Consider the following 12,105-nt stretch of genomic DNA (forward strand, 5'->3'; position numbering starts at 1 on the left):
TACTCTGACAGCTTGCCCGCATTAAGAAGCATCACCATGCAATCAGTGAGATCGAAAACTGTGATGGAATGCCGAGAAGCACTGTCCTGGCTGCGTCGGGGTGGGGCTACTCTGTGCTGGGTGCCAGGCCACAGCAATGTGGTGGGCAATCAGGAAGCAGACAGACTCGCCAAAGACGGGGCCAGGGGAGAGGCCGTGGCAGATGACCCACCACTTTTGACGATCAACACACTGAAGGAGGCTATAGGAACTGCCATCAAGGCCAAGCAGCAAGAGACGTGGCAACACCGTGAGGACTGTGCTACAGCTCGAAGACTATGGCCAGTGGTAGATAGCAAAAAGACAAAACAGCTACTAGAGCATAAAAAGGACCTAGTACGCATAATTGTAGGTGTCGTCACTGGAAACTGTTCCACGGGGGTAAACCTCGTAAGATGGAAAGTTTCCGACGACGACTACTGCAGAGAATGCGGAGAGGAAGAAGAAACCATAGAGCACCTGCTGTGCCACTGTCCGGCACTGGAATACCGACGCATTAAAACTTTAGGGCAAGGTTTTTTGGAGGGACTAGAGGAAGCAGCAGAAGCCAACATCAGCGACATCGGGAACTTTGCAAAGAGCTGGAAGTGCTTTAACGCAAAGAAAGAATGAGAGGAAGGTTTGGTAAAACAATACAGGGGTATCGCAATGGGCCCAAGGCCTCCGAGTGAGGGATCAAATATGATCCCAAACCCCAGCAACCTAACCTAACCTAACCTACAGAAAATTATACCATGAAACATTTTACAAACAAATAAAACAACAGATTAAAAAGTATAATATTTATTATAGTACCAGATTTAAGAACACAACAAATATCGTTGGAATACAAGAGAAAGTGACGTCCATTAGAAACAATGTTTTATTTACGTGTATTTTTTACATATGGACTTGAACAATTGTGTAATATCATTGGAGTTTATGTACAAAATATGGAGTTGATCAATTTTTTTGTAAAAATATATGGCGTTGTAAATACATTAAAAATAAAATTCACGAACATTTGGACTTGGTTAGGTTACCTCACCTCCTCCCGGATTAAATAAAATTGTTAGATAAATCAAAAGACCTTTAACTAAACCTTACCTTTAATAAAGATCTTAAAAATCAAACACAAAACAAAGTTCAAAAGAAATAAAATCACGATTGTAAAATGAAGATTGCAAAAAACACAGCCAAACAACCAGAAAACAGCGAAACGCATCTCCGTTCAACTGCAAACACAACTGAAGAGGAGGAAGCCGGAAACGGAAAACTGATTTGACATACAGAACAATGACAGAACATAATTAATAGGCTTATTTAGGCAACTATATAAACAATTTTGTACGCAATTGTTAGGCAACTAGAAAAATTAAAATAAAAAATACGCCATCTAGCGCCCCAGGAAATTACTACCCCAAAAAAAGATCGTTGGTCACTACGTCACAGGTGATAAACAGCACCATTGGTCGACAAGCTCTGCGCGCCAATTTCAAATTGTCAAACAGATTGTGTCATCTGTGAAATTTGATTGTGTCAAAATGTGAAAATAATTTTTCAAATGTCAAGCTCGATGATTTGACATAACTTTTGGGATTATGTCCTAATTCTTCCCTATTTTAGGTCTTAATTTTTTATTAGTGGCAATTGTACAATATGGATATTTTTTTGTGTGGCGTATGACGTCACAGGTGGTATGCGGAAACTTAACGAAATTGGAGCCGCTATCGATCATACCCTGTTTTCTTTGTACCTATGCTTTGTACCATGGGGTAGTATAATCTGGTATAATACCATACGATTGAAAAAAACGGCGTCAGAGGTGGCTTGGAAATGAAGATAGCTGTTATTTTGTACGTAAAATTATATGGGGAATGTCATCGATCGTAATTTTCAAGCCAATTGAACGTCGTTTTTTTTCGATGGTACAGTATAAATTGAAAGCTCTTAACTGACACAAATAAACTTATAAATTTTGACGCAAAATTCATTGACATATTTATGTAGGTATATTTTCGAGCTGTTAATACAAATATCCAATGAATAACGTCAAAATGTGGCTAAATAAAACTAAATCGCGAACGTTTTTACTATAAACTAAGGATGAAGTAAGTATTGTCAAATAACAGTCCTCATATAATGTCCTAAAAATATTCTATAATGCCCCCAACATCATCCTTGTATTATCCTAGAAATATTCTAAATAATCGTAAAAGGCTTGCCTAGGGATGTCTTGAAGATGACTTTTTTTGTCCCACTTGGATATCCCATACATATCCTCCTCTGGTTTTTGGATATCCCTAAGATATTTACTGTATCCTTGGTGGATATCCTCAAGATATCTATAGGATTGTGTTGTGTTATATGGGATAGAATTTCTGCTAGAAAAAGGCTAGAACTATGAGTATAAGAAAAAACTAAGTCAAACTCAACCAGTTTTGTTAGTTTCAGTCATTTTTAAGCCCATTCAATAACGACAAACGACCGAATTCACCTCGAATTTCACTAAATCAAAGAACTGAATAATACACTGTGATAATACACGATGCAAAAGGCAAAAACAAACAACTGTCGAGATGGATTGTGGGAATTTTTTTGCGCGGGCGTTTTAAATTCTCTGTATTACTGGGAGTGGCCAAGCTCATAAATATCCAGATTATCCAGAAGATACCAACAGGATATTTTGTTGCCTTGACGTAATATATATCTATCTGTATGGTTTATTGCATTTTATGTAATTATAAAAAGTAGTACATTATTTATTTTTCCCAAATATCTAGACGATATTGTTAGGATATTTTATTATCATGAGCATGTTTGGATATCTCAGCTGGATATACATTAGATATACGACAGAGATATCCATAGGATATTCTATTCTGAGACATCTACAGGATTTCAGGATGTCTGGAGGATATCCTATAAATGTCTTTTTAAGATGATCTTATAATGGGACATTCCGACATTCTATGAATATCCTGCGGATATTGTGTGTTATATGGGCCTCAACATTTACAACAGAGTACAAAATGCATTCGGAAGTATAAGAAGATCTGTTGAAAGGGCTATACATAAAATTGAACGAAAAATAAATGTGTGCAATAGGGAGGGTGGTATTAAATAAACCATTTCGAACATGTAGAGCATTAGAAATTTGTTTGTAGAAGTTGATATATTTATAATAACTAGGATTAATATTATGCATATTATTAGATCATACATTGAGATTTCAAATTAACAAAAAAAAAATTAAAATTAATATATTTTAAATTGCTGACCTGGATTTGAAACTTTTGAAACTTTTTTGATAGCATGTTGGCAAACATCCCAAGGCGCAACTTTGCTCCAATTTAACCATCTTCGTATCTATTACGGTTTCCGAGATACCCATGCTCGTACCTCGAATTTGTAGCACCCTGTATGGAGTGTTCCATTACAAAAAATACAACTTTGATATGTATTTTTTAGGGGACACCCTGTAGAACTCTCTATATTTTTAATCTGAATCTGAATTAACTTACATATGCTCACAAAATTTAATTTCAATATAAACTGTCGTTCTCCCTAGAGCCTCCGCGTCGTATTAGCTGCCCCAGCGCCACCCTGTATATAAATATAATTATATTAACAAAACTCTTCAAACAATATCAATATTAAATTTGAAAGATTTTTTATCACCTACAGGTACTAAAAATATAATCTAATTATATAATCTACGAGTTAGCCAAACCATTATTTCTGGAAAAATATACTTTATCTTATCCTGATTATTTCGCAGGACCTCTAGCCAGTATTGATTTCTCCTGGCCAACTTGACAGTTTATTCGGCGTAATGTAGCGTTGTAAAGAGAAATGCAGAGGCATCTTCAATACAACAGAAACGAATTGTGATAATTATTAAAAACAAAAAGTTTATTTACTTTGTTATAAAAAAAGTTGTGAAAAAACTAAAAGTGTTTAAAAATATTTCTTTACCTGATTGCGCAACGACATATATTCAACATATTTAATAATATACATCATAACTCTTATTTTCATAATAATTTAAGTATAATAAAACATAAATAAAATCACCATGCCCATAGTTATCAACGAAAATAATGGCGTTTTATCAATCGTCTGTTTTATGGGGATACTAGTTCTTGGTATGGTTTATTATAAAATATATTATCCAGAAGTTATAAATGAAACATTTGAAAACAACTTAAATGATTCAAACAAAAATGTCCTTTACAGTACTGAAACCGACAAAGGAAACATATCCCATGGAAGTACGAGTGTCAAAAAGGTAAGCTATTGTTTGTTTACAACTTATTTATTTGATTTCGTTAAATTTGTGTTTTAGTTGATTATTTTACTATTTTAAATACGAACTTTTTTGCTTGAGCGTTAAAAGCTTCTACAAAACCTCACTAGTTTTTAAATATATATTAATAACATATATTAATGAAACTTTAAATACCACTTAAATACCAATATTTTTATGGTTCATTTTCATTATAGTATGTAAAATATCAAATGAGCTTTAAAACCTTTAAACTTTGTAAAACAAATGCATATAAATGTAGCCTCATTATTATTATTATTTTTAGATTATTTAATTTTTTAATCATTTTTATTTAAATTGTTGATGTGTTGTTATAATTGTTTGTTTTGATTCAAAACAGTTTTTATTTTATTTTATTAACTGAATAAATAATTGCAATTGATTTCATTCATTGAATGAAATTCATCAGTTTGAAGATAATAATTGCATTTGATAGACTGATTTCAGGGTTCTCAGACTTTCATCATTTTTGTGTTAATACAGGGCCCGGCATTAGTGCGTCGGGCATCTGTAGCTCCTAGAATAAAAAAACTTTACACTACTTTACATAATCCTAAGATATGAGTAAATATATTTAGATAGTTTTAGAGATATTAATTAATAAATAAAAAATATATTTTTTAAGCCTGCTTTAAAAAAAAATATTAAAAATACAAAAGAACTGTCCTGACATCAAAACTATATTAGATATTTACTTTAGATGGTCTGTACTTACTTTACTATAAATATGGTAATCGTAAATCATACAGGATGTTGAAAATTCTACGCGAAACTTTCTAAAATATAAAATAATTTTTCTTCGTTATTTTAAATGGAATACCCTTTATATTATTTTTGAATAGATAGATATGGAGATAGATGGAGAATTATAAAATGAACATTTTCTGTATTTAGAATATTTCAAAATTTTTAACAGTTTTGCATATACTTGATATTCGCGGTTTTCTATTTCATGTGGCATTTTTCTCAGTAAATTTTTATCAAAGCTATCCAGTGATTTTTCTCTCGTATTACCATTGAAAGAGTCATATGAAATATTACTGCCTCTATGTGCGAAACCATAAAAGTTTTGAAATACTTTAATTACAAAAAATGTTCCTTTTTTAATTCTCCTATATTATCTATAAAAAAATAATATATAGGGTTTTCCATTTAAAAAAAAACAAGGAAAATTATTTCATATTTTAGAAATTTTGGCGTAGAATTTTGAACACCTTGTATGATTTAAGATTACGATATTTATAGCAAAATAAGTATAGATCATCTAAAGTAAATACCTAATATAGTTTTCATTTCAGAGAAGTTCTTGTATTTGTAATATTTTTTACGGAAGGTTGAAAAATATATTTTTTTTTATTTACTTATTAATATCTCTTAACTTACCGAAATATATTTACTCATATCTTAGGATTATGTAAAGTGATTTAAAAGGATGCCAAAAATGAAATAATGTACAGGGCGTTCCATTAAAAAAAAGCATCCCGATCCACCGATCCACTCATACTTTTTTGAGCCACCCTATAGAAGTTAAACTATTTTCCTGAAATACATCCTCATACATATTTCAGGTCTGCACTTAAACAAAATTCTCATGTTTTTTATTCTTGGAGCTACAGACACCCGACGCACTATTTCCGGACCCTATGTGTTTCTTAGTTTTTTGTCAGTTATTGAGAATCCCATAATAATACGTAAATTATAGGTGCATCTAACGAACATTTCACAAATAACTTGCAGAGAAAAAGATAAATCAGCTGAATTAGATAATATCTGTAAAGAGTATATGAAGAAAAGATTAACATGTAAGCCACAAGACATTTTAAATCCGGCCATGCATAAACTACCAAAATATTACAAACATGGACTCAAAAATTCGTCAAATGACACTCAAAGTAAGTATTGGTTAATATTATGCTGGTTTGCAAAAGCATTTTTTTTCGAGCTCTGGCACGTTTCGATTTCTAGAATGTAGAATGTAGAATGAACGAGAGAGAGGGTTAATCACTGCAACCTTAAAGATCTATTGCGCCCCCCTTCCTTGAGTTATAACTTACTACTCCAGTCCATAACCCAGCATGCATTTTCCGGTTCAGGGGGGACAGGGTATGTCCCATTCTCCTCTGACAACAGATATACTTCCTCCGAGGGTATACACCCTCTCGCAGTTGGAGTTTGGCCCTCCGTGCCCATCACAATCGAGGAGCTTGCCTCCGGCTGAGGTACCCGTGAGGTGGAGGCTGGAGGATCTGTCTCCACTTTCTCCATCTCTTTAACTTGGTCTCTCCTTAGACCTGATATCGGTGTTGTCTCGTATCTATAATAGAGGATATATCCCTCTTTCTCTATTCCCTCCTTGGATTCGAGGTCAATGCCTATTGTGAGGACCTGGCCATGACCTTACTTCCTCGAGTCGATGACTCGCCAACTCGATGTCCTAACATTGGAGTTCTGAGCCTGGATAAGACTCAGCAGGTAGGTGGTGTCTTTCCCTTTGCTTCTCGTCAAAAAGACCGTGATGGCCGCCCCTTTTGAGATGTTTTCTCCCTTAACTGCAACCAGTTCCGGCCCTTGCCAATTTTTTAAGCTTATAGGTGCGTTTTCCACCAACCAATCCGCCAATTCGTAAGATCACACAATCAATGAGGATCATGCCCACCTGAAAGTGTATCCCCGCAAAACGCAGCTGACCCACATTTTGTAGATCGTTGTGTTGCGCTCCTGTCGCCATTACTTCATTCAGTAATACTCTTCTAGAGCCGTTTACTGGTCGGTGGTCAGTGCAACCTCTGGGTAATCCTTTGGCAGCACCGCCATTTTTTCTTGTCCAGCAATAGCGCCAAAGCTTGTGATACGTTCCTGCTTGCCTCCCGGTGTTGGACGGCTTTCCATCCTGGCTTTTTTCTCTCTTTGCCAAAGCAGAAGTGAGAGGTTTTCGCTCCCTCTCTTGCTCTTTGGTGGAAATGCGCCAAGCTGTTTCTTGTTTCCTTTACTCTCGTCTTTTCCGAGGAGTGTTTTCGTTTTTGTTTCCTCTGGAGCAAGTCCTTCCTGGAGCAGTCGGAAGTATCTCCGTGCTTCTGCTGCGCTAAGACCTACTCCAAAGGATCGTCTAGCCCGCCGGATTGACCCAGGCCGAGTAGACGAAACGGTAGCTTGTATCTAGAGGTAGACTCCTGACATATTTGCTGGAGGTGGTGATAGTTTTTGTGCCATTTGTGGAAGATGATCTCACGCATGTGTCAGCCGCCTCTTTAGTAGTTCCCTTTGGGTTTGGTCCCTTGGAATTTTCATTGTTAATGTTCCCAGTGTCGCTAAGGGGTTTTCCCACAGCTTAACAGCGCCAGCGGGGTGTTTTTAATACTATATCTCATAGTACAGAACCCCGTATGTAGAAGGAAGGGGTAAATACAATGGGGTGCCCCCTGGTGCCCCAATGTTAAGACCAGTAAAGGTTAGTCTTCTATCTAGCCACGCATCCCTTTGCCCTGATCCCGCCATTGTAGGATTTAGATTTTTGGTGAGGTTGTCTCCTCTTGGTCCGGGCGGTTTCCAAAGGTCCCCCACACCCTCTACCCGTGAGGCATAACCACAGATAGTGGAGGATGCCTGGTATGGCGGACAGGATAGCCTCTATCGTTATATGTCTTGGCACAATTCACACAGGTACAATTCACACTACAGCCTGGGAAAAGACAGTGAGATGCTTCTTAGACCGAGCTAAAGTGCTAGAGGAGATTCCTCCAGCACCTGACTATGAGCTTCCCCACCAAGGACAAGGTCTTGCATCTCCTAGGTGAAGTTCTGATTCCTATGTAAAATGACCCACCCACCATTTTCGAAGCAGCCCCATCTCTATTTTTATCATATTTTTATCACTTTTGGATAATAGTAATAATTGTATGGACATGGATTTAATTTATACTAAAACATGCAAAATGTTAGTCACTAGACATTAATCCGGATAAAACTAAAACTTCCATTTTTTACATGCAGTATTATTTTTTTAACATTTCACGAACACTATTGACAATGTCTCTTTACTTACAGACTTTTTTTAATTACAGATACAATTGTAAATTACATAATAGCAGCTCTTATTATAACGTCATTAGGAGCAGCCATATTAGAGTTTTACAGAGCAAAAATTTACACTCCTGCACAAAATGGACGCAAAGGCTTGAAACCTCCTTTAAATAGAAAGTGCTCCTTAGCCGACCTCACTGTCCTAAAGCATCACAGAAAAGAGTTGGTAAGACGAGAAAGCATACTGGAACACCATTTTGAAAGTAAAGATGAAGATTTGACAACAATGAAGTTCCAGGGTAGGGGGAACTCCACCCGCCCGCAACTGCGACTTGACTAAGGTAGTTAAGGGGCGCAGCTAGCGGGTGATTTTGTACCTTTCAATGTTTTGTCTATTTGGTGGTGTAACTATGTCTTAATTTTTCGATACCCCCACATTTTATTTGTACACTTTACACATATTTTTTACACAATAATTTCATGTATTATTTCTTAATATTCTTTACAATTCTTCTTCATCTTCTTTACAGTGATACACTTACTTATACAGGGTGTCCCAGTTCAAACGAAACAAGGCAATTTAAAGGCATTTCTGGTGTGAAAACGACAAAACGGTGAAACACGTCAACTTTATTTTCGAAGGGGAAATAAGATGCGATTATTTTTGAAGCCCCTAATTCAAACCCCACGCGGGGTGACATCCACCCTTAAAGTAGCACATCATTTGAAAGGTCATTAATGCCTCTTTTCCGCGCCGTCTCATTTTTAGAGTTTTTGTCACATTTGGTGGAATCGGGCTGAAAAATAAACTTTTCATAAATTGATGATGCTTTGATATTTGATTAATTGTACAGGATTCGAAATGGGGTTTAAAATATAAAATTTAATTTAAATCAACAAGATTTTGCTTAAGGAATAATACACAAAAAGCAGTACCCTGCTTTGAAACAATTACTTGATTAAATGTTCGAATTGAGCACCCCCTGCTTTCATGCACGAATACAGGTTCTGCTCAAAGGGTTCTCGGACGTGTTGTAATATTTCGGGTGTTATAACCGCGCACTCGTGTACATTTAACATAATACTTCCATAAAAAAAATCCAGCGGATACAAATCCGGTGACCTAGCTGGCCATTCAAGAAAGGGTCCCCTTCTTTCAATCCACTGACCGGGAAATGTTTCATCAAGATACTGCCGCACACGTATAGCATAGCGTGGAGAAGCTCCATCTTGTTGAAACACAAGTTGATTTTCGTCATAGTGATCTTCATTCTCAGTTATTTGTGTAATGCTGGGATTTATTACATTTTCCAAAAGATTCAGATACATATTTTCTTTTAAATTTCCATCCAGAAAGAACGGGCCAACTAGACAGTCGCTATATAAAGATTCCAGCTCACATATTAATTTTTTCAGGGTACTAAGTATGAACCTCACGGAATTCTCTAGGATTTGTATCAGACCAGTAGCGACAATTGTGGCGATTTACTGTTCCATTAAGGAAAAATGTACATTCATTCGAAAAGCACATGTTGAAAAGAAGACGCGGAGTAGCAATGAACATTTCACTTAGTTCTTCACAGAATTGTAATCGTCTGTTGTTATCATCTTAGTTCAATTCTTGGACCAGATGAAGTTTGTAAGGATGGAATTTGTGGAACTTTAGTATCCTGTGAACACTACTCTTACTTATTCCTGTGTCTGTTGCCAATTGTCTAACACTCATTCTCTTGGTTCGACATGGATTTGTCCCATAACTACTATTTATATCGCCTCATTGTTAACTACACCAGGTGGAACTTCTCGCTTCATTGTAGGAACATTTCCGGTTTCTCTAAATTTAGCTACTAATTCCAGCACGTAGTTTCTATTGGCATGTTTATCTGGATGTCGGTCATTAAATAACTGTGCCGTTCTATTGCCACATCCGTCATGACTAAGGAAAGTTTCAATTATCTCAACTTTATCTGCAGTAGAATAAACCATCACGTCAATTCACGTCAATATACTAAATACTCTTACGATAATACTAAGAACAGTAAACCGTACAAAATATTAAGAATACTTTCAAACTGAATGACAAGATGAAAAAGATTTAGCAGTACTGCCTCAAAAGAAGATAAGATATTAATAAAATCAATTTTTACCTACCAAAAACTTGTTTGCATTTTTGTTTCTTATCGGCTAATACACGTCTTCTTTTCAACATGTGCTTTTCGGATGAATGTGCATTTTTCGTCTACGGAACAGTAAATCGCCACAATTATTGCCACAATCGCCACAATTTTCACAGCAGAAATGCCTTTAAATTGCCTTGTTTCGTTTGAACTGGGACAACCTGTATATTTTTTCCCTAAAGAAAAATTGTTTAAATTGATACCTTCTACCGGGTTACAAATTTGGCTCGCACGATTGGGATCTGAGAAAAGATAAACAATACGGATTGGCTAAAATTGGCGCAAAGTTGCCTGTTAGTAAGCCCAATGGTAATCCGATTAGTAATTGAACTTATCTTTATCATTTCTCGAAATATGGCGGGAAAACTGAAATAGTCGGTCTTTGTTTTTATTTTTTTACGGGTTTATTTTGACAGTTAGAAAAACTTTATAAGACAGCTCAAGCCTCTACGTCGTATGAGAGGCGCCACCCTGTATAGTGTGTTTCGAAAACAATTGATAAAAATGACTGAAATGGCATTATCAGAGGTTTGGTAACTGATTTTATTAATAAACAGTAAATTTTATTTACCTACTTGTAATTTGATGTTACTCTTGTTTGCATCTCTGTGTTTTTTGTAGTATTCTTGTGATATTTTTAAATCTCTATGCAATAATCTTATGACATAAATATGTCCTATCTTACAATTATATACTTTCAGGATCCACACCATCTCCGCTTCACCGTAGATGCTCATTTCCAGTTAATTTTCCTTCAAATGATTTATGTAGAAGCGGGCTAAATAGTCCTTCTAGGAAAATGTCCGTTACAGCTGATGCAAGTCGAAGGTATTCAATGCTAAATTCAGTAATAAATATAGGAGGTCGTAAACTGTCCATGGTGGCAGATGGTTATGGAGAAGATATATGGAAAAATGGTAGCTATTGCGAAGATTCTTCTCCCGAAAGAAAACATCATTCCAGGCTTGTGCATAGGCACTGATATTATTCGATACAAAAATAATTATTATAACTTATTTTACTGTATTTTTAAAAGTAGCGCACGTTTAAATTTATGGATTTAATCACAAATAAAAATGTAAATGATCAATAAATTTTGGTTATTTTAATTACACAAAATTGTCTCATTAAATTTGATTTAGAAAGTATCTGTTCCAAGTAGTATATTTTCTTACTAAGTGCTATTCCAAGTAGTATATTATACAGGGTGTTTCAAAAAACATGTGCCATCTCTCGTGAGGAGATTCCTTACGTAAAAATAAGATTTATTTCATATCAACATAGGTCCGATTCTGCTTTGTTTCTTAGCTACAGGATGTTAAGGTCTTAATTAATTATTCTTTCGATTTATTATAATTTTCTTCCAAGCACTTTTAGAGATATGAATGAAATTTTGAGGGTAAAAGTGAATATAAGTGCTACATATTTTAATCCTAAAAAAGTATCGATAAATTCGTCAGAGACGTATGGGTTGTCACTCGAATATTTTTCAAAAAAAAAACATGTTCGCCACTGACTTTTTTTTTGATATCAAAATTAAAATTATGTAGGCCGTTTAAT

The 12,105-nt window shown here is 35.5% G+C and overlaps 1 protein-coding gene across 4 annotated transcripts; it reads left to right on the plus strand.

Moving 5' to 3' along the window:
* The first annotated feature begins 2,117 nt into the window (after window positions 1-2,117).
* On the plus strand, window positions 2,118-11,635 carry LOC115885785. Of its 4 annotated transcripts, XM_030904805.1 has the most exons (5): window positions 2,118-2,129; window positions 4,258-4,309; window positions 6,051-6,240; window positions 8,410-8,667; window positions 11,247-11,635. In XM_030904805.1, exons 1-5 carry the CDS (start codon window positions 2,125-2,127, stop codon window positions 11,525-11,527), a joined length of 786 nt encoding a protein of 261 aa, XP_030760665.1. In that variant the 5' UTR covers window positions 2,118-2,124; the 3' UTR covers window positions 11,528-11,635. The 4 variants fall into 4 exon arrangements, with proteins under 4 accessions (XP_030760665.1, XP_030760667.1, XP_030760664.1 ...); XM_030904807.1 differs by lacking the exon at window positions 2,118-2,129 and having other exon boundaries at window positions 3,666-4,309; window positions 8,410-8,594; window positions 11,247-11,373; XM_030904804.1 differs by lacking the exon at window positions 2,118-2,129 and having other exon boundaries at window positions 3,809-4,309.
* The last annotated feature ends 470 nt before the right edge of the window (window positions 11,636-12,105 follow it).

The sequence above is a fragment of the Sitophilus oryzae genome, unplaced genomic scaffold (genome assembly GCF_002938485.1).
Source record: "Sitophilus oryzae breed Bouriz unplaced genomic scaffold, Soryzae_2.0 scaffold_41_pilon_pilon, whole genome shotgun sequence".
Taxonomy (NCBI): Eukaryota; Metazoa; Arthropoda; class Insecta; order Coleoptera; family Curculionidae; genus Sitophilus; species Sitophilus oryzae.